Genomic DNA, 21,582 nt, shown 5'->3' on the forward strand with positions numbered 1-21,582 from the left:
TAAAGCAGGACAGTGCCAAATTGTAAAAATGCATTAATCCTTCCAGGCCTTAAGTCATTAAAAGTCCTCTGTGAATGGGAAACTACAAGTCCCAACAGTTTATGTGGCTGTTGGTTTGTAGTTGCAACGAACCAGCATGGCACTGTTAAACGCTCTGGTAGCTCATTCATTCTTCCTGTCAGCGTGCATCTGTCTGCCCTTATGAGGCATGAGTAGACAGATACACTGAAAAGTCTGCAGGAGCCCTCCAATGCTATCCAGGCTCCAAGTAAAACAAAAAAAAAAAAAAAAATCAATGCTTTTTTTTTTTTTTTTAACCTGCAAAAACTATGGACAAATACCACCAAATTAGTGTTGAAGGCAAATATTGATCCGAGTCAGCAGCCACGTCTGTTACAGTCGGGTCTTGCAGGACATAATCATTAAGACACCAGATCCAGGAAAGCAGTGTTGACATCCTCAAGGTATAATGCAAGATCAAATGGGGCGTGGTCGGAAAAAAAGTGATATTTCCAATTTGACTGTGTGATACAAGGAAGGTAAAAGCATTTGACCAAGGAAAAATCTCATTGTATACAAATCACATACCAATGAGTAATATGAATAATCCTTGGTAGTTGGATTCATCATACATTAGTCATGAAGGGTAAAGCATTTTTAATATGTTTACAAACAGGAAATGATAGCGACCGGAAGTGACACAGTGACGCCTTGCGTTCCAAAAAACTGAGCGAGGAAACCAGAAGTGGTGTGGGACGGCATGGAACACTCAGCACACTACTGAACTATAGTATGTCCCCTCAGTAAACTGTTTGGCAATAACAAAAAAGACAACCAGGGAGCAAGGACTGTGAAAATTGCATTTTAAAAGAGTACATGTTTTCATCGGAAGTGTTTGGATGAATAATTTAATACAGTCTAGTATTGAGAATTTATCTGACAAGAGGAAGCAAATGATAACTGTCTTTTGATGAATCGGAAGAGGTGTCCAGTATGATGTTAAACACACTTATCTGTTCTGAGTGGTCTAGCCTCAATGTCTGGGTGTAGAATACAGACATGTCCTTTTGCAGAGGGTAACTATGGTGTATCACCTCATCCATAAGGCTGATGTTCACTAAGATATCAGGTTGTCAAAAGTATCCATTTGACTCAAACATTGGGTGTTCGCCCGTTCGCCAAATATCAAACATTATGGGGCGTTCGTGGGAAATTTGAGCGAGATCACAGTGCATTGCTGTATGATTGGTCAACGCATGCACCTGACCTCCATGCTTTGGCCAATCCCAGTGCCCTCTGCTAGGAGAGCCATAAGTGGCCAAAGGCAGTTACGCTGCATGGCCTCCCTGATTCTGCAAAGCCTGCAAAAGGACCCTATGATTTGTGGTATCAAGGAGAGGGATTATAACTGGCTGGCAACCCTTCTTGATCCACATTACAAGGGTAAGGTTGCAAAACTCATACTGCCTTCGCAGAGCGAGCAGAGGATGAAACATCTTCAGGAGGCCATGAAGAAAGGTTTGTGCAATGTGTTTCAAGACCCTGGGAGGTTACAATTAACTGGTGCTGGATAACGTGTTGCTGAGGTTTCGTTCAGTCAGAGAAAGAGCGGTGGAGAAGGTGGCTGGCTGACCAATTCCTTTAGACAATTTTTCAGTCCTCAGCGCCAAGGTCTGATTGGTTCAAGCAACCATCACTAGTGTCTGCATTACATGGTGCAAGAATATCTTGGGGCAAGAGCAGACTTGGAAACCTTTCCAACAGACCATCCACTGGGTTACTGGGTCTTGAAGATGGACCACTGGCCAGAACTGGCTCAATACACAATTGAGCTACTGACCTGTCCTGGATCCAGCGTTCTTTCTGAACGCACATTCAGTGCTGCTGGAGGGTTTGTAACGGATCATAGAGTGTGCCTGTCCACAGACTCTGTTGATAGGCTCACATTCATAAAAAAAATCAGTCTTGGATCAGCAGCAGCTATCAAACACCTGATGCTGATGTAACTGATTTTTCTATGGATGTGGGATCCCTTGAAGACTGCCCATGCTGAGTGACTATCCTATTCCTCCTCAATCTTGATGATGCTAGCTTCCAACAATATTTTTTTTGGTTTAGGGCACCACCACCACTGCCTAAGGCCCATTTTTTTCTGCAATTACAATTTTTGATCAACTATCCTATCCCAACAAGCGTAACTGAGGGGTTACCGTGTTGTGGCAGCACCACTACCGTCTAAGGGCGATTTGTTTTCCCCTGTTTAATAGGGGCATGCAATTAAAATGTTTGATATATTTCATTGCAGGGCCTGTTCCTGCGTCCAACAAGCGTAACTGAGGGGTTACAGTGTGACACCACCAACACTGCCTAAGGCCAATTTTTTCTGCCCCCGTTTAGTAGGAGCATGCAATTACAATTTTTGATCAAACATTTCACAGCAGGGCCTATGCCTGTGCCCAAAAAGCATAACTGAGGGGTTCAAGTGTTGTGGCACCACCACCTAAGGCCCAATTTTTCTGCCCCTAGGGGCATGCAATTTAACACCAGGGTCTGTTCCCGAGCACAAAAGTAACTGAGGGGTTACAGTGTTCTGCCACCACCAACACCTAAGGCCAAATTTTCTACAAAGTATTTAGGTCAGGCAGTGTAGTATGTATGCTTCTGTTCAGAGTATATAGTGCAGGGATATGCAATTAGCGGACCTCCAGCTGTTGCAAAACTACAAGTCCCATCATGCCTCTGCCTCTGGGTGTCATGTTTGTGGCTGTCAGTCTTGCTATGCCTCATGGGAATTGTAGTTCTGCAACAGCTGGAGGTCTGCTAATTGTATATCCCTGATATAGTAAATGAGGGACCCCCATGGCATTTAAAAAAAATGGGTGCAAGGTTCCCCTTAATATCCATACCAGACCCAAAGAGCCCTGTAATGGACTGGGGGGAGGGGGGACCCATGCTATTTTTCTCAATGATTTTGATGTCTATTGCTGGGACCCGACAATACATTACAGCCGCAAGCCGTTTTCAATTACTTTTTTACCTTTAGAAATGTAATTTTGCTGTGGTATTGTTCTAAACACGTCAACATTGTGCCACTTTACAGCATAGACACCATAGACACCCACCAGGCACGACATTTAGAGGAATAATTCATTTTTATTGTTTTACTTTAAGCATTCTTAAAATCACTGCTCCCGAAAAACTGACATTTTTAAAACTTTTTTTTTTTTTTTTTTTGCATTGATACATGTCCACTGAGGCAGGACCGAGGCCCCCAAACACTTTATGACAATAACTTGCACATAAGCCTTTAAAACTAGCACTTTTGATTTTTCACGTCCATGTCCTATACACAAACAGTGTTTGTGTATTCAAACAAACTTCTTTGCATGTTCAGATGTTCTGGTGCAAACAGAACCGGGGGGTGTTTGGCTCATCCCTATTACTGGCCAACGATCCATTTGTGATAGAGAAGGGAAGGAGAGACTGCAACAGACTCACCCAGAACAGAAGCTTTTGGAGGGGACTGAAGGCTAGCCTTTTGCATACCGACTATGGGCCATGCCATTTGAGGGAGCTACAAGCATTTAGGAAGATGATCTGTTATATAACGCAAAAGGACAATATTACATTCAACAATCAAGGCATGATGATCTCTGCCAACCTGAAACTCACTAAATAGATTTATGTGAAAAGAAAGAAAGCCCTGGGTGTTGTGTTGCCTACTAGTCTGAGGATGGGGGGGGGGGGGGGGTATGTTTGTATTGTTAATTGTGCTAATTAACTCACCTATTGTTTGTCTACTAGCAAACTTTTATGCAATGTACTTTGTTGTGACCTAGGGGTCGGGAAGTCTGACCTAAAGTAGGAGTACCTGATAAACAACTAGCCACCTGGAAGCTGTGATTAAACAATGTTTATAGCATATTATGGTTGTTACTTAGTTATGTTAATTATATCCCTTATCCCTGTGTACAGTTTGTATTATTAGGACAATATGATCGGGGGGGGGGGGGGGGGGTTGTCCTGTGGTTTATAAAGTATGTGTCTGAGTTTCAATAGAGAGTCATTCCTTTGGGAGTTTACCTCACATCTTGTCTGTGTATGATGTTTGGGGTAAGAAGGGCTAGTATTAGCTCTCGGTTTGCTCAAATCAATTTCTAGGCAAGGCAGCACTGTTTGGCATAATGTAGCGCCTAGTCAGGGTCCCCAAGCAGTTCCGTCACATGGACATATAAAAGGAGCTTTCTTATCATGAGAAAGGGTCATCGATATGCCTGCTGCACACAGCAAATACAATATGAATGGTGGACCACAGCCTTACTGTTTGTTGGTAGCCAGGCATTATCTGTCTTTCCATGATGGTATAAACAGTGTATGGGGTAGGAAAGGGTGAGGCCCTCTGTAGTTCTGGGGTTGTTGTAGGTTGTGATCACTGAGGATGTCCAGTCAATCCTCCAGATTTAAGGGTTAAATGTCTAAGCAGTCGGAGAGAGCCAGGACATCAGCAGTGAAGCAGACAAAAACAGTATCAGATTATTTTGTAATTATGAAATGCAGGGGATATCCCCAGCGTTATGTTGCACCAACATTGTGAGGCTTGTCCAGTAGTGGCTTTAGGGTTGACCTTCTGCACAGCATGCTCCTGCACAGGCAAGGCAAGTTTTGCCCTCTCAAAATCTATGGCACGTTGTTGCCACACTTCAGACCATTTGTTCCTTAATCACATATAAACAAACCCTGCAGATGACATTCCTGGAACTTGAGGGACGAGGGTGGGGGTCCAGGGCCATGTGCAGGTGATCCACATTGATATTGTCTGCAAGTTTATCTCCCAAAAATAGGCTGAAGAGGCCTAGGACTGTGTTGATATTGTTTCCTCCAAGAGACCCCAGATGCTCACATTGTTCCTCTGATTGCAATCTTTGAGATATTAACGCTGGAGCTGCAAGTGAGCCAGGTGAGATATAATGTCCATGAGCCATTTCCAGGGTCTGAATTCAGTGTCATCTCAGAAGAGGTGGCTTCTAAACTTTCCATCTGGGCTGAAAGCAAAGTTGTGGTTTATTGTAGGGCATCAATGTCCTCTCCGATTCATTTTTGATGTGTAAGGACAAGGTGTCAAAGTCTGGATTGGTCAGGATGTAACAAGAAAGCTTGCTTAGGTCCATTAGTAAGGTATATGGTATAGAGTCCCAAGGGGAAGCCGGTGCAGAAGGCAGTGACAGGGTTCCCGAGATGAATCTCTGTACAGTCACTAAACTCTGGGAAAGGTGTCCCCATGGAAAAAGTCATGTCTGAGGAAGTTGGACAGGTTAACACCAAATTGGTCAAAATGCTGCCTGAAGTAACGACATGTTGTCCAGAGAAAAAAAAAAAAAAAAAAAAAAAAAAAAAAACTTGATTTCAGGCTCTGACATATCCTTTTTCAGATCCTGGCTGTTCTTGCACTTGGAAATAATGGTTTGTGAGTAGCAGTGCTGGAAAATAGCATGCCAGGTTGTAGCATTTTTGAATTGGTATGTGAGCTCCACATGATAGCTTCTCACACAGCCATGCTCCAGACACAAACCCAGATGTACCTTTTTTTAACTTCATCTCATATTACTCTCAAAAATACCATGCAGGTTTTCCTGGGCTCTCCTATGCCCATGTACAGCCACACAGCTGTGCATCTGTTGTCTAAAAGGTCATTATGAGATTTGGAAAAGGATGTGGTGTAAACATCACATAATTGGCTTTTCCTTCACAGAGTTCTCTCTGCAGCATTAAGTCACATATCATACATATTACAAACAGGATGCAAAATGCAGGTTGTGTGAATTAATTTTGTAGTGTATCCACCCCTCCACTATAAACAACCTCTTACAGAACACTGTAAATAAGTATAAGCACTTGGTATCATATAGAAAGCCATTTAATTAGACAAAGCAAAGAAGCCTAACAAAATCAGTCAGAATCAAGTTTTCACAGATTTGACTTATTGGTCCTTAATAAACCTTTTTGTTAAACATACCAGATAGAACTAACCTTGACAAGGGCATGTTCTAGTCTCTCCTCCACAGCCAAATTTCTCCATTCATCACTCTGGGTGGTCTTTTTACCCATCTTTCCTGTCGTCTACAAAAGAAAAAACACAGCTTATTAAAAGTGAAACAGAATTGTGTGTACTTACTGTAAAATATGTATCTGTGACGGACAATCAGCCCTGCTGCAGAATCTGAGCATAAAGAAGCTGAAGGCTTGGTCTTTCCATGTAGTTGATATCCTCCTAAACAAGAAGCCAGCCTTAGGAGTAGCTAACAGTCAAATGTTACATTAGGAAAACTTGGTTGTTGACTTTTTTTTTAAAGGTTTTTTTTTTTTTTTTTTCCACAAATAATTTTTTTTATTAGATTTTGCACATAACAGCTTATACGTTCAGAACAGAAAACAAGAAACATTATCTACAGAGATTCCAGGGCAGCGGCATGGAGTACGGTAATAATGTGGATATTAAGCCCGTTGGGAATCCCTCTTAGCAGTTCAGAACCAGAAGGAGGTTCACATTGTCACACTTGGCAAGAGAAAAGATAGAAAAGTAAGTGGGGAATGAAGAAGAGAAAAGAGAAAGAATGAGAGAAAGAGAAAAGAGAAAAGAGAAAAAAAGAAAAAAAAAAAAAAAAAAAAAAAAAAAAAAAGAGGGGGGGGGGGGTGCACGAGTAGGAAGGGAAAATAGATTTTAAAGAGGGGGGGGGGAAGAATAGTGAAGGAAAAGGGAAAAGAGGGGTGGGGAGAATGGGGAGCAAGAAAAGGAACAGGGGATGGAAAAGGGAAGGGGAAGGGGGGGGTGTAAGGTATAGTTGCTATAGAGGTCATATGCCCATAGGCAATATGACCCAGAGCGGGCTCACCACCTCGGTATATTCCGGCAGCAACTAATGTTCAAGTGCCATAAGTCTGAAAGCGTTGCGTAGATTTAAAGTGGATCCAGCAGACCCATGTTGTCGTAAATTTTTGAATACGTTCCTGAGAAATATGTACTAGTTCTTCCATTTCCTCTATCCTGGAAATCCTCAAAAACCATTCGCCTATCGTTGGTGTGTGTAGTTCACCAATGTACCGGGATGCATAATCTTGCCGCGTTTACCATGTGCATGGCGAGGGACTTATAGTACTCAGTTTTGGTCAGGTGGGTGTGGTGTAAGAGGTACTGTGCTGGAGAGTAATCTAAAGTGTAAGTCGTGATGTGGGCAATAAGCTCATGTACCTCCTTCCAAAATGGCTGAAGGCATTCACATTCCCACCATATGTGGAGCATAGTTCCTTTCACCTTCTTACACCTCCAGCATGTATCTGGAATGGATGAGGAAAACTTATGTACTAGTGAAGGAGTCCTATACCAACACGTTTCAATTTTATAACAGTTTTCCTGGATAGCAACATTAAGAGATCCCTTGTGGACGTATTCATTAATAAGGGCCCAATTATCGTCCATGAGAGGTGCCTGAAGGTCGTGTTCCCAAGCTACGCGAGCTGGGTCCGGACAACTTGGGACTTCATCCATAAGTATCTCATAGATACCGGAGATCAGGTGTCTTTGTGGGGGGAGGCGCGTGCAGATCGACTCAAATGGAGTCAGGTGTCTTGTCCAAATCTCTGTCGTCGCCTGAGTGGAGAGAACATGTCGGATCTGTCTATATATCCAGAATGGAAAAGAATTGGTAGGGGACGTCGCTACTAAATCCTCATAGGGGCGAGGGGCTCCTCGGGCAAAAAACTGATGAGCTAGAATTTCCTCCTGTGGCCACTCCTGTCTAAGAAAAGAGGATGAGATACCCGGTGTAAAGCCGGGGTTCCCCCTTAAATGTGTCAGGGGACCGGGCACCGAGGAAAGTGCAGCCGATTTTGTTGCCTTTCTAAAGGCTTCTAAAGATGGGTAGATGGTTGGGTGTGCCCCGACCTCTACAGGCCAAAGTCGGGAGGGAACCCAGGGCAAGGACCTAAGAGGGAGATGCGCAAAAGATTTCTCCAGTGTCACCCAGATCTTACCAGCCTCATGAATGCGCCAATCGACAAGACGAGTAAGGTGGCTCGTCAAGTAATAGTTATAGAGGTCTGGTAGCCCAATACCACCTCTGGGTTTGGAGCGTGTTAAACGTGCATATTTAATGCGTGGCGGGGAGTTCCTTCATATAAACAATGACGATGCTAACTTGTATGCTGCGAAGAAGGATACTGGGAGGCTGATGGGGATGCATTAGATGAGATATAGGAGTCGTGGTAACACTATCATTTTCAAAAGGGCTGACCTGCCGAACCATGAGACATTAAGGTTCCCCCAGTCTTTCAAGTCTTGTTGGGCTTTTTTCAGGGCTTTCAGGAAATTTTCGTTGTATAGGTTAGTCAATTTTGTCGTGATTTGAATGCCTAGATACGTAATGGCTTCCTGGTTCCACAGGAAAGGAAAGGATTCCTGGCAATGTGCTACTTCCGTCACGGGTAGGGAGACGTTTAAGGCATGGGATTTCGCATAATTAATCTTTAGGTGGGACAGGGTTCTGAAATGTTCTACATCCTTCAGCAGATTAGGAATAGAGGTAAGGGGGGAGGTGAGGGACAGCAGAATATCATCTGCAAAGGCAGCTACTTTGTATTCCCTATCCTGTATCCAAAGGCCTTTTATATCGGGATTATCTCTTAATTTATTGAGGAAGGGCTCTAATATCAGGAAAAAGATGAACGGGGACGGGGGCAGCCCTGGCGTGTTCCGTTACCTATAGAGAAGGCGTCCGATAGGTGGCCATTAACTCGCACACTCGCACTCGGAGAAGAGTATAGCGCAGAGATATGAGCCAGCATGCGAGATTGGAGGCCTACTGCCTTCAGGGTCTCATGCATGTAATCCCAGGCCACTCTATCGAACGCCTTCTCAGCATCTAGAGATAGGAAGAAACCCTGAGTGTTGGATGTTGAAAGCCAGTGATGAAGGTTTAGGGCTCTGATAGTGTTGTCCCTAGCCTCCCTTCCAGGGACAAAGCCTACTTGATCTAAAGAGATAAGATTGGGTAAAAGTGGGGATAGTCTATTCGCTAACATTTTGGCATAAATTTTGATATCTACATTTAAGAGGGAAATGAGTCTGTAATTCTGTACGCGTGTGTTGTCCTTTCCTTCTTTCGGTATAACCGTAATGTGGGCCTCTAGCATGCGCCCGACTGAGATCTTAGGGTTTGCCATGGCGTTAAAGGTAGTTATTAGCTGTGGTGACAGTACGGTGGAGAAGGATTTATAATATTGTAACGTAAACCCATCGGGGCCCGGGCTCTTTCCCGTTTTCATCTGCTTTAACGCGTTCTGGAGCTCCTCCATGGAAAGAGGCCGCTCCATGTCTGCAGCTTGTTCACCTGAGAGAGCATTTGGGAAGTATTGAGTTAGAAAATTCCTAATGGCCACTTTCCTCTCATTTATCCGACCCGGGTTCTGGGTGGTAGGTCGTAAAAACTCAAAACACTTTGTGATGTCTTCATTTTTAAAGCAAGGTGTGCCCTGTGGACTCTGGATCTGGTGTACAGTGTTGGAGGGTCTAGAGGCTTTCACTACTCTAGCTAACAGTCGTCCACACTTATTGCCCTGTTCGTAGAAGACTCTTTGATGAAGAACATAGCGATGTCTTGTGCGTTTCCCTAACTCTTCCAGCAGCAGGGCGCGAGTGTGAGACAGTTCTTGGAAAGAGCGCTGTGATTGAGAATGTTTATGTGAGGCTTCCAGGTGTTTAATTCTGTCTATTAGTTTTAGTATAGAATCCTGGTGATTTCTTTTGACTTTCGCTGCTTGTGTTAATAGTTCCCCCCGTATGACACACTTATGTGCCTCCCACAGAGTGATTGGGGATGCAACTGTCGAGGCATTGTCTAAAAAATATTCCTGGATTCGAGATTCTAAGTGTGTGGCGAATTCCACGTCTTTGAGTAATGCAGAATTTAGTCGCCAGGTTTTAGATCTTGGGGCTGGGTCTGGAAAGGTCAGGGAGACCGTAATAGGGTGATGGTCCGATAGGTACATTGGTTCTATCGTCGAATGTGTAAGATATGTCAGGTTAGGTTGAGAGAGGAAAAAGTAATCTATGCGGGAATATTTTTGGAATGGGTTGGAATAGAAGGTGTAGTCTTTAACCGCGGGAAACAGCGTACGCCATGTGTCATGTAGTTCTAGGTCCTGCAGCCGTAATTTAATTTGTCGAAGGGCCCGGTAGGGCAGTGAGGAGCTGCCAGATGAGGTATCAATGTCCGGGTTCAGTGGGACATTAAAGTCTCCCCCGAGGAGGACTATGCCTTCCCTGAAGGAGAGTAGAAGGTCACAAAGCTTTCTAAAAAAAGAAACTTGATGTTCATTCGGGGCATAAACATTCGCTAATGTTAGTGGTTTTGAAGCGTAATGGCCTTTAATAAAAACGAACCTGCCTTCCGGATCCACCAGTGTGTCTGAGATTTGAAAGGGCGCGTGCCTGGATATTAAGATGGAAGCTCCTTTAGTTTTTGCGGAGGGGTTTGAGGAGTGGATAGCTGTGTGGTAAACATGGTTAGTGAGCTTGGGAATGGAATTCGAGCGGAAGTGGGTTTCTTGCAGAAAAATAAACTGAGCTTTGTGTTTAGTAAGGGCGGACAGAACCTGCGATCGTTTTTCGGGGACATTTAAACCTTTAACATTGAGTGACACACACTTCAACGAGAGAGAACCGCGACTCTGCGGGTCTATCTGCATGGTATGAGGAGATCCACGAGCAAATCTACAAGCTTCTATGCACACTTGTTCAATGTATAAAGAAGTGCCTCTCTATACCGAGATGGTTGCGCTGAGGGGTGAGTAAGTGTGACTAGTGGGGAGGGGGGGGGGGGGTGGGGAGAAGGGGGAGGGCAGGTATCAGAAGGGAAGAAAGAAGGGGAGGAAGAATAAAAGAGAGAAAAAATAAAAAAATAAAAATAAAAAGGGGGGCGGAAAGAAGAGGTGGGGGGGAGAGTGAGAAAGAAAAGACAGAGGACAAGAGAGAGAGGAGGGGGTAGAAACAGAGAGAGAGAGATGACCCAAGAGGTGAGGGTAGAAAAATAAAACAAAGAAGGTAGCAAGAGCACCACGAGGTGTGGGTCCAAGAAGGTTACCAGAGGTGGAGACGGAAACACCGCTGCACCTGAGAGATAAGGAGCTGGAGGGTCAGCGGTCCAGTTTCATAGATCCGCTGCAGGGGGACACTGAGAATGTCTGGGCACATCTGCTTCCGCAATCTAGAGGAACTAGAGAACAGTAGCTGAGTGGGGAACAACAGAGCATAAGACAGGGAGAAGTAGGGGAACCAGGTTGAACAACATAAGATAAACCCATAAATTCCAATACAAAAAACAAGGAACAGAAAAGAAAAACCCGAAAGAAATAGATCAACATTATTACCAGCCTGCAAGTGTCACACCATATATAGCAAGAGGGGTACTATACTGCAACCATTAACTGCTCTTGGGAGAAGGCTTGAGTCTAACACCCAAACATAGTCTAGCCAGTGGCCCCTGCAAAGGGAAAAAGTAAAAAATATAAAATAAAATGAAAGAATAAACAAAATGGGGGATCGGCCGGATCAGTAGTGGGGCTGGAGTGGCATCTTGAGGGGCGGGTAATATACCCATATATGCTTATGGGGAGACAATCAAGTCTGTCCTGAGCTCAGCTGAACCAGTCAACACGGCCCTGGAGGGAAGTGAGAGTCCTAACCCAGTGATCTTGGGTATTCCGGGACAGGGGCCACGGGTCTAGATCCAAGCTTATACAGAGGTCTCTTAGAAGTTGAGATGTACTAAAGCTAGAAGAACAGAGGGCGTAGTGAGGTTATCACCGTGCCATACCAAAAAAAACATATGGACCCTTAAGCCCTCCCCTCCTCAACAAGGCAGGGGCCCATTAGCTGAGATCCCTCCCCCACCGCTAGGAGATAAACAAAGAAAAACGAAAACAACAAAACAATACAAATTTCTAGATGCACGATATTATTGGTGTACCCCAATATGGGAGTGCGTGCAGATGTGGGATGGGGCGGCAGTCAAGCACCATTGCATCGTCAATCCATGGGGTAGGCAAAGCTCCATTACACATAAGCAGGCGTAGTTATATATAAACAAAAATTTGTAGAAGAAAAAAAACAAAAACAAAAGGAAAGAAAAAAAAAAAAGGGGGGGGGGATTTCAGGTCCAACTCTTCATTCTACTTTCCTTCTTCTTCCAGTGGGGGAGGGAAAAGTACCGGGGGGTAGAGTAGTTGATGCAAGGGATGAGGGCTGCCACTTAGTCCCAAGGCTGCGGAAGTACCACCGTTATTAGGCTATGTAAGCTATAATCTGAGCCAGCAAAAAGGGGGGGCAAAAAAAATATAAACAATAAAAATAAAGGGGGGGCCCCGATCCATGCCAATGCTTGTTCTGCAAGATCGTGGCTGACTGTATGCCAGTATCTGCGGCCTGTGTGCGCACGTGAAGTCTCACTGGGACCTTTATCTTAATGTCAGCGGATGCGGATGGGTTTTGCCCGACACTGGGTTGAGGGCAGCTGGCTTCAGCCCAATGGGGAGTTTAGGAGTCCTAGGCAACAATTAAGGGGTCTTGTACGTACAGTCAACCTAGTCTCTCTGTGCTACTATGGGCCAAAGTGCTATGAACAGCCTTGTGATCAGGATAGCGCGGACCCTAGGGTTAAGCAGAGAACGTCACCATCTCGGTTGGCAAGGGGCTGGCTAGAACAAGCAGGCACAGAGCAACAGCAAAAGTCATTAAGTATGCACTTACAGGCAGGTGAGGTTTATGGTCCTGGAGACAACGCGCATTTCCTATCGATCCCTGTGAGGGGTCTCAGGAGGTCCCGGTGTGCGGTGCTGTGGATGTGGATCCCGGCGGGGTGCATGAGCATCGGGTGAAGAATGGTCCGGTCCTCGACGCCGTGAGCGGTGCCTCTGTGCTTTCGGAGAAGGGCTGTGTGACACTGGTCGCCATGGCTCCGACGGGAAGTGGAAAGCACACCAGTCCGGAAGCTCCGTCAGGGGTAGATCGAGTTGTTCACAGAAGGCTGCCAAATCATCTGGCGAGCGTAGAATAGCGGTGCGACCCCTGGAGGCTGCCGAGAGGCCGAAGGGGAACTTCCACCGGTACGGAATGTTGCGTGATCTCAGTTGATCCAGCAGGGGGCGAAGAGCTCTCCTATTCTGAAGGGTAGTTGGGGAAAGGTCCTGAAAAAGCTTAACTTCAGTACCATTATGTAGTATCCGGCCCCTTTCCCTAGCCTTCCGTAATATTTCTTCTTTTAGAGGAAAGTTTACAATGCAACATATTACGTCTCTGGGGGGCTCCCCATCACGAGGTGGGGGTCGCAAGGCCCTATGGAGCCTCTCCATCTCGATCGGCGAGTCCGCCGGGCAAACCAGCAGATCGTTAAAAATGGCACATATTGTTTGTGGCAGGGAACTGGCCTCCAGGCTCTCGGGTACCCCCCTGACTCTCACATTGTGCCTACGTCCCCGGTTATCGAGGTCCTCGACCTGACGGTGAAGGTCAAATAGATAAGCAAGTTGGGAGTCATACGTGCGTTGCACTTTTTATAGCAGCGGTGTGTAGTTGTGTGGTCTGTTCCACGTCAGCTAGTCGGGTAGCCACCACCTGAATGTCTGTCTTGAGGTCAAGAATGGCTGAGAGAGTACTGGTGATGTTGCTAGTAATGTCGGCAGCTACCTTCTGCAGGTCAGAGAGGCTCACCGCGGGAGTCGAGCGCCTGCTTTGGGATTCTCTTTCCTCCGACAGTGAGTCCGAGCCGTGACTCGGAGAGTAAGGGCCTGAGCCCTGCGCAGCCTCGTGGTTATCTGAGCGGAGGGAGTGGAACAGCTCGGGGATATTGCGGCCGAGCTGCGTTCCGGTCTCCTTCGGTGTCCGGGAGGCTGAGGTACTCCTATTCGACTTACCCATGGTGGTAAGGTGCAGCGGTTCCCCAAAAGGAGCAGTATTCAGTCCTCAGAATGCGGGAGCTCTTCACTTAAGCGGCCATCTCCGGACCCAGCCAAGCCACGCCCCCTTTTTAAAGGTTTTTATTTGCCAAATGTGCATACATGTCGTCAGGTACAAAGCATAACATTGAAATACAGTATATTCCATGGATTACACCAAATAAACTATTTGTGGATGGTCTACAAGGACTACTCCATGTAGAACATACATTGTACATTTAGCCCATCCTCTTTTTTTTTTAAGAAACAGTATATAACATACTACATTAGGTGTAGTTTACCATTTCCAATAACAATTAGTAAAATAAATCAAATAAAGATAAAAATAAAATGAAAATTAACACACCAGGGAGGCACAGTGGTGTAGTGGTTAGACCTCTCACCTAGCAGTAAAAAGGTCGCTGGTTCGAATCCCAACCACGACACTACCTGCCTGGAGTTTGCATGTTCTCCCTGTGCCTGTGTGGGTTTCCTCCGGGTGCTACGGTTTCCTCCCGCGCACTCCAAAGACATGCAGGTAAATTGGCTTCTGTCCAAAATTGGCCCTAGTATAAGAATGGGGACCTTGGTTTATGGGCTCCCTGAGGGTAGGGACTGATGCGAGTGTGCAATGTACAGGGATAGGGACAATTGTAGACACTCACTCATGTTGAACTGGATGGACTGGTGTCTTTATTCAACCTTACTAACTATATAACTATGAAACTTCCCCGTTAACCTGTAGTGCTTATGCCGTGTGCTACCTCTCCCCCTCCCGCAGATTTCAATTTTTTTCCCCCAAATTTTAGGTTTTCCATTAAATGTCAGATGGGCAGTTTCAGTTGCTCTAACCCATTTACACCAGACTTTGTTAAATTTCTTAGGGCAAACTCTTGAGTCATATTTAATTTTATACATAGTAACATTAGCATTGACTAATCCCTTCCAAGCATTCAATGTAAGGTGGTCACTGTTAATCCATTTAAGAACGATGAGCTTTCTAACATAATAAAATAGTAGTCTTAATAGTAGTCTTGTATTATTACTCATAACCTCATCCTCTATAATTCCCAATAATCCCAGCAGTGGGCTACAAATGTTAAGCAGATCCAAGGTGTCAGCTATGAATTGGGTCACTTGGGACCAAAGTGGCCTTATTCTATCGCATCCCCAGACCATATATATATGGAACCCTCTGCAGAGGAGCATTTATGACAAGTGGGGTTGTCTCTCCTTCCCATTTTATATAATCTAAGTGGGGTGTAATATGTTTGATGTAGACACCTTAGTTGGATCATTTAACCATAGTTAAATATGAAGTACCTGCTCCCATTGGTCCTCTGTAATTTCAGGTATAAGCCTAGTCCATTTCTCCTTAAAGGGGTTGTAAAGGTAAATGTTTTTTCACCTTAATGCATTCTATGCATTAAGGTGAAAAAACATCTCACACTGCCGGCGCCCCCAGTCCCCCCGTTTTACTTACCTGACCCCTCGAAAATCCCGCGCTCGCCCCCGCCGTCCTCTTCGCCGCTCAGCCTGGCCGCTGATTGGCTGGAGTGGATGGATTGAAAGCAGCGCAGCCATTGGCTCGCGCTGCTGTCAATCACATCCAATGACGCAGCGCGCCGGGGGGCGGGGCCTTGTGATACAGCGAGCGGCTATAGCCGCCGGCTGTATCACAGGAGCGCGCCCGCAGTGCTTCTCACCAATGCGAGGGAGCTCGCATTAACGTGAGAAGCACCTGCGGGAGGAAGCAGAGACAGCCGCCGAGGGACCCCAGAAGAGCAGGTTCGGGGCCACTCTGTGCAAAACAAGCTGCACAGTGGAGGTAAGTATGACATGTTTGTTATTTTAAAAAAATAAAATTTTTTACTTTACAACCCCTTTAAGTTAACTTTCTTTTGGGTATATTTTTCCCGCAAGGGTGTTATAATAGGTGGAGATTCGTTTTGTGTGTTCCGGATGCGCAAGGAGTCTCTCCATTTTGGAATTTACAAGGGATATTGGCCCAGCTCCAAACTGAGCATGAGCGCCATGTTTCAGTCTGGTGTATTGGTATTCCCACACATCTGGAAGAACCTGATCCCTTTTCAGTTGTAAAAACTACTTCAAATCCCCATTATCATCATATAATTGGTGTAAGTAGGTCAATCCAAATTTGGCCCATCTATAACCATCCTCCAAACGGAAAAACTCCTTCAAGCATGGATTAAACCACAATGGGGCATTAGGTGACAGCCGAAGTGGAGTGTCCAGTATATGTTTTATACAAATCCCAAGAATCCACTTAGCAGAGCTAAGCATTACATTTCCTCTTCTCAGTGGGTGTCACACCCCCCCCCCCCCCAAAGAAAAAATTAAATAGTGTCTCGTAAGAAGTGACCACAGCCGCCTCAACTGCCACTGCCGCATTGTTCAGCTGTGGAAACATCCGCCAATGAATATGTACCAGTTGTGAGGCAAGATAATATAGGCGCAGGTCAGGCACTGCCAGTCGACCTCTCCCCACTGGTAGTTGTAGAAGCTCCAGCGTGATTCTAGCCGCCCCATAGAAAAGAGGTCAGTAGAGAATTAATGTGCCTAAATGTCTTTTTCGGGCTATATGTTGGGGCATTAGAGAGGACGTAAAGGAATTTGCAGAGGAAATTCATTTTAAATAAATTGGCCCTCCCGAACAGTGTAAGTGGTAAATCTTTCCACTTCTGAATCCTATCTTGGAAGGCTGTAATTACTGGCCATAAGTTCATCTCAACAAATGCGTCCACTGGGAGTTGGATCGTTATTCCCAAATATTTAAATTGTGAGACTATGGTTAAGGGACACTGATCGGGAAGGGACAGAGTTGGCTGTGGATCTAGAGGAAAAAGGGCCGACTTAGTCCAGTTAATGCAAAAACCGGAAAAGTCACCAAACTCCTGAACCAAGGAGACCGCTTCTGACAAAAACTTCAGGGTCTCCCAAATACAGGAGCATGTCATCAGCGTATAGGGGCACACGTTCCTCCAGCTCCCCAACCAAAAACCCCTTGTTTCATGAGATCTAAGTTTAACAGCCAATGGTTCAATAGCTAAAGCAAACAGGAGAGGGGACAGGGGGCACCCCTGTCTCGTTCCCCTGTAGATCTGGAAAGTGTCTGATATAAGTCCATTCCCTCTAACGCTCGCTCTTGGGTCCTTATACAATAATTTTACCCACAAGATAAACCTCTGACCAAATCCCATTCTATCTAGGATGGAGAATAAATTGTCCCATTCTACAGAATCAAACGCCTTCTTTGTATCTAGAGAGGCAATCACTCTACTACCCGTATTAACGTGTTGAGTCTGTAAATTAACATATAGTCTACGGAGATTCATTTGTGTACATTGGCCAGGTATGAATCCTGTCTGGTCAGAATTTATTAGTTTGAGAATCACCGACAGCAGTCTACTGGCCAAGACCTTGGCCAATATCTTGACGTCAGAATTGATTAACGAGATTGGCCTATAGGATTCACATTCTTGGGGATCTTTCCCTGGTTTGGGGATCACCACGATCAGTGCTTCTCTCATAGAGTCTGGAAGTATTTCGTCCTTTTCAGCTGCAATAAAAACTTTTTGCAAAAGAGGAATCCGTTGTTCCCTATGTAGCTGATACCAGTCAGCCGGAAATCCATCAAGGCCCAGAGACTTACCAGATTTAAAGGAAGAAATGGCCCCAGATATCTCCTCCTGTGTAATAGGTAGGTCTAAAGCTATGCTATCCTCCAGCGTCAATGAGGGTAAAGTAAGGGAGTCTAGGTAAGAGTTTAGGTCCTGTGGAGTATGTCTAGTCTGAGTCTGATACAGGGTTTCATAGAAGTTTACAAAGGTGCTTAAGATCTCTGGCAGTTCTCTCACTGTTTTCCCCCTGGGATTCCTAAGTTGCATTACCGAGGTCGGAGTATACAATGGCTTTGCTAAAAAAAAAGCCAATAGACGGCCACTTTTGTCTCCAAACTCAAAAAAGGACCTAGATTGGTGTAATTGCTTTGTTGTAGCTCGTTCAGTCAGAAGCAGTTTAAACAGTCTGGTTCGATCTTGCCATATTTGGTACTTACTAGGGGATGGGTCCTGAATGTAATTACGTTCCACCTCAGAGGTCTCAGACTCTGTTTTTTTTTTTTTTTTTACTTCAGAGTTCAGAGCTCTGGAGAAATCCCTAGTTTCCGCAGTGAACACCCCTCTCATACTTGCCTTAAAGGCATCCCACTGGTTAGCAATTTGTGTGTCCCTCCCATTCTCTTTACAGAATTGCTCAATATTTGTTTTGCATTTTATAGTAATAAATTCCTCTTGAAGCCAATACACATTAACACGCCAGTGTCGTCTTCCCTGAGGGGCATCAAGATCTAGCTTGACCTCCAACAGAGAATAGTCTGAAATGGCTCTAGGGAGATATCGAACACCTGCAATGAGTGGGAGGCCATCCAAGGTAGAGAGCAACAAATCTATCCTAGACAGTGTCCTATGGGTCTCCGACATGGCTACCGGATGCTGGAGAACTTTGTGAGCAAAGTACCATGGAGGATATCTTGATCCCTAAGTTGAGTAATTGTTTAGTTTACTTAATGTGTACAAATTGTACATGCTTATATGTGTAGGCATATATTTTGTAAGCTAAGTTATGTTGCATTGTTCATCCTACAGTTTGTATGTGCATATTTTTCCCTGTTTAGTAAAGCATTAATACACTTCAGAAGTCTAAGCTTACTTGGTTTTACCACAAAAACTTAATAGATAGACACAAAGCATTACAATACCCCTGAGAAACAGTAGCACCAAACTTACAGGTTAGAATTTTATTGATTGGCAACTATTAGGGAATTAGAGAGGCTGTAAGGGGGCGTGTCCAAGATGGCGCTGAGAGCAGACGTGTTTTAACTGAGCTCTCGTCTCCTGCTGCTTATCCTGCTATCACCCTGGTGTAGAAGACTCCCGGCAGTGCGTTCCGGTGTAGGACTACCTCGAGGGGCTTTGGGCGATGCCCGGTGGCCGACGGATTAGCCAGAAAAAGTCCGCTACGACTGCTGCCCGCTCGGCTCCTTGGCCTTCCGCACACGCGGTCAACCACATGGAGGTGCAGACGGATCCTCCCCCGGCCGGGGCTATCCATGCCGGCTCGGAGGCATTTGAGGCCCTGATGATGGCTATCTCTACATGCCAGACTACCCTGACCACAAAAATCGATCATGTTCAGACCGAGACGGCCCTGATCAGGAGGGACATGGACAAGTTCCGTGACCGGGTGACGGAGGTTGAGCGCCGAGTATCCGGGGTGGAAGATGCTCAGGGGGCCCATGCTGCCGATATCCAGGCCCTGAAAGTCAGGGTTCGACATCTAGAAGCAAGAGCCGAGGATGCTGAAAACCGTAACCGCCGCAATAATCTACGGGTGATTGGTCTCCCTGAGGGGGCCGAAGGCCAGGACCCGGTGTCATTTATGGAGGGGCTCCTTCCGTCCCTGCTCCCTAAGGCCAAATTCTCCTCACACTTCTCCATTGAGCGAGCCCATAGGATGCCGGCGACCAGGGGCCCACAGGGTTCCCCACCCCGCACTCTCATCTTTAAATTGCTACACTACCGGGACCGAGACACAGTGCTCCGGGCGGCGCGGCTGCAGGGGGAACTTAAATTTGAAAATGCAAAGATCCTCATATTCCCGGATTACTCGGTTGAGACCCAGCGACAGCGGAAGTCCTTCGACCACGTTAGAAGCTTGCTGCGACAGCGGGGGGTGAAATACAGTATGCTTTTCCCGGCCAGACTGCGGGTTCAAGACGGCGAGAAATCCATCTTTTTTACTTCGCCCCGGGAGGCTGCGGACTGGGCTGAGACTCTCCCGCGTTGAGACTACCCTGGTATGTGATCTTCATTCCCCACTGTTTGCTTGATTTTGCCTAGCCGAATGTGTCTTCCCCTCTCCTCTGAGACAGCTCCCCCCCCCCTGCACCTTGATGGTTGGACGGTGTACACCTTTATACAGACCGAGACTTTCCCATGGTTGCCTTCTCATCCTGTGTACACACTAATTTTCTCCCCCCCCTCCTCTACGTGAGATGGGACAGGATCTATTCGATTGCTGGGGGACTTGGACACATGCCAGTACTTGGGGATGCTGTCTCCTACTACCCCGTGGCTGGGGAACTTTTTCGTATGGAGGGGAATGGACTGAGGATTTTGCAAGGGATTTTCCTTTTTTCCTTTTTCCCCCTTTTTTTCTTTTTATTGGACCTGAAGTATGTGCCCCCGGGGCTCCGGGAGATCTGCACCTCATATCCTTGCTGGACTGTAGTTGTTCTGTTTTTTCCACAATTGTGGCAGGAGGCAAGGCTCCTCTTGCACACGGCCTCCATGGGTGGATATTTATCCATCGTAGTTTTGGGAAGGGAAGCCCTCCTACTGAGTTGGGGGATGGGCGGGGTGGGGGGGTTGGTGGGGTTGTGTTGGTCTGCCGTTGCAGACCCCCTGTTTTTGTTTTTTTTTGTTATTATTTCTATGTTTGGTGATTGGGTTATGCTCGACATTATCACTGCTGAGTCACACTGTCCTAATGCTATGTATGGTTTGGTCCTGTGCCTGGCCTTCCGGGTCTGGGTGCTTGGATGGAGAGATGGATATCCCACTGTCCCACTCTCCCATCTCATATTATTTACCGTCCTTGTTGATGGCTTCTCTTAGGGTCCTCTCCTGGAACGCGAGAGGTTTAAATTCTCCTGTGAAACGCTCATTGGTGTTCCAGTTTATTAAATCTTACCACCCACACATCTGCTTGTTCCAGGAGACCCACCTGATGGGGAAAAAAAACATTCAGCCTTAAGAAGCCATGGGTGGGTCACCACTATCATGCGACCCACTCTACCTTTTCAAGGGGGGTTAGTATATTGGTGGTGAAGTCCCTCCCGTTTAAGTTACTTGACCTGGCCCTTGACCCGGGGGGTAGGTATATTGTGATGCATGCTCTACTTTACAATCAACCCTGGGTGATTGCGGGCCTCTATCTCCCACCTCCGGCCTCCCTACAGGTACTGAACCAGGTTAACGCCAAAATAGCAGAGTTCTCTACTGACCGGGTTTTGCTGTTGGGCGATTTCAATCTCGTCCCTGATGCAGGTCTGGATCGGCTTCTCCCTTCGGGAGTGAGCAGACAGGGCCTGGCAGAGTGGGCGGAGACCTATGGCCTGGTTGACGTCTGGAGATGGCGCCATCCCCAGACCAGGGCCTATACGTGTCATTCTGCCTCACATAGAACGTTTTCCCGAATCGACCTGATTTACGCGGGTACCCCTGTTCTTCCCAAAGTCAGGGATGTCCTGATTCTTCCCCAAGGTATCTCAGACCATGCCCCACTTCTTCTTGACCTGGACCTTTCCCTGGCTCCTTCGGACAGACTATGGCGCCTCTCCAGATATTGGATCACGGACGAAGGGGTTGAGCCGAGGTTTGGGGAAGCGTTGGTCACGTATTGGAGATCTAACGCTGACTCGGCCTCCGCTTCCTCTGTGTGGGATGCTTTTAAAGCATACTCGAGGGGGCAATACCAAACTATTATAGCGGGGGTTAGGAGGGAGCGTGGGGCTGA

General features: G+C 46.1%; 1 protein-coding gene across 3 annotated transcripts in view; it reads right to left on the reverse strand.

Annotated features, from left to right (window-relative positions):
• MTR (5-methyltetrahydrofolate-homocysteine methyltransferase) overlaps positions 1-21,582 on the reverse strand; it is a 1,186,028-nt gene that overhangs the window by 505,183 nt on the left and 659,263 nt on the right. For all 3 annotated transcript variants that reach the window (XM_077486511.1, XM_077486510.1, XM_077486509.1), the window contains exon 19: positions 6,028-6,117. In XM_077486511.1, coding sequence (XP_077342637.1) covers positions 6,028-6,117 — 90 coding nt within the window. The remainder of the gene's footprint in view (positions 1-6,027; positions 6,118-21,582) is intronic.

Source organism: Lithobates pipiens, unplaced genomic scaffold (assembly GCF_037356315.1).
Source record: "Lithobates pipiens isolate NorthernLeopardFrog02 unplaced genomic scaffold, aLitPip1_a1.2 Scaffold_18, whole genome shotgun sequence".
Taxonomy (NCBI): Eukaryota; Metazoa; Chordata; class Amphibia; order Anura; family Ranidae; genus Lithobates; species Lithobates pipiens.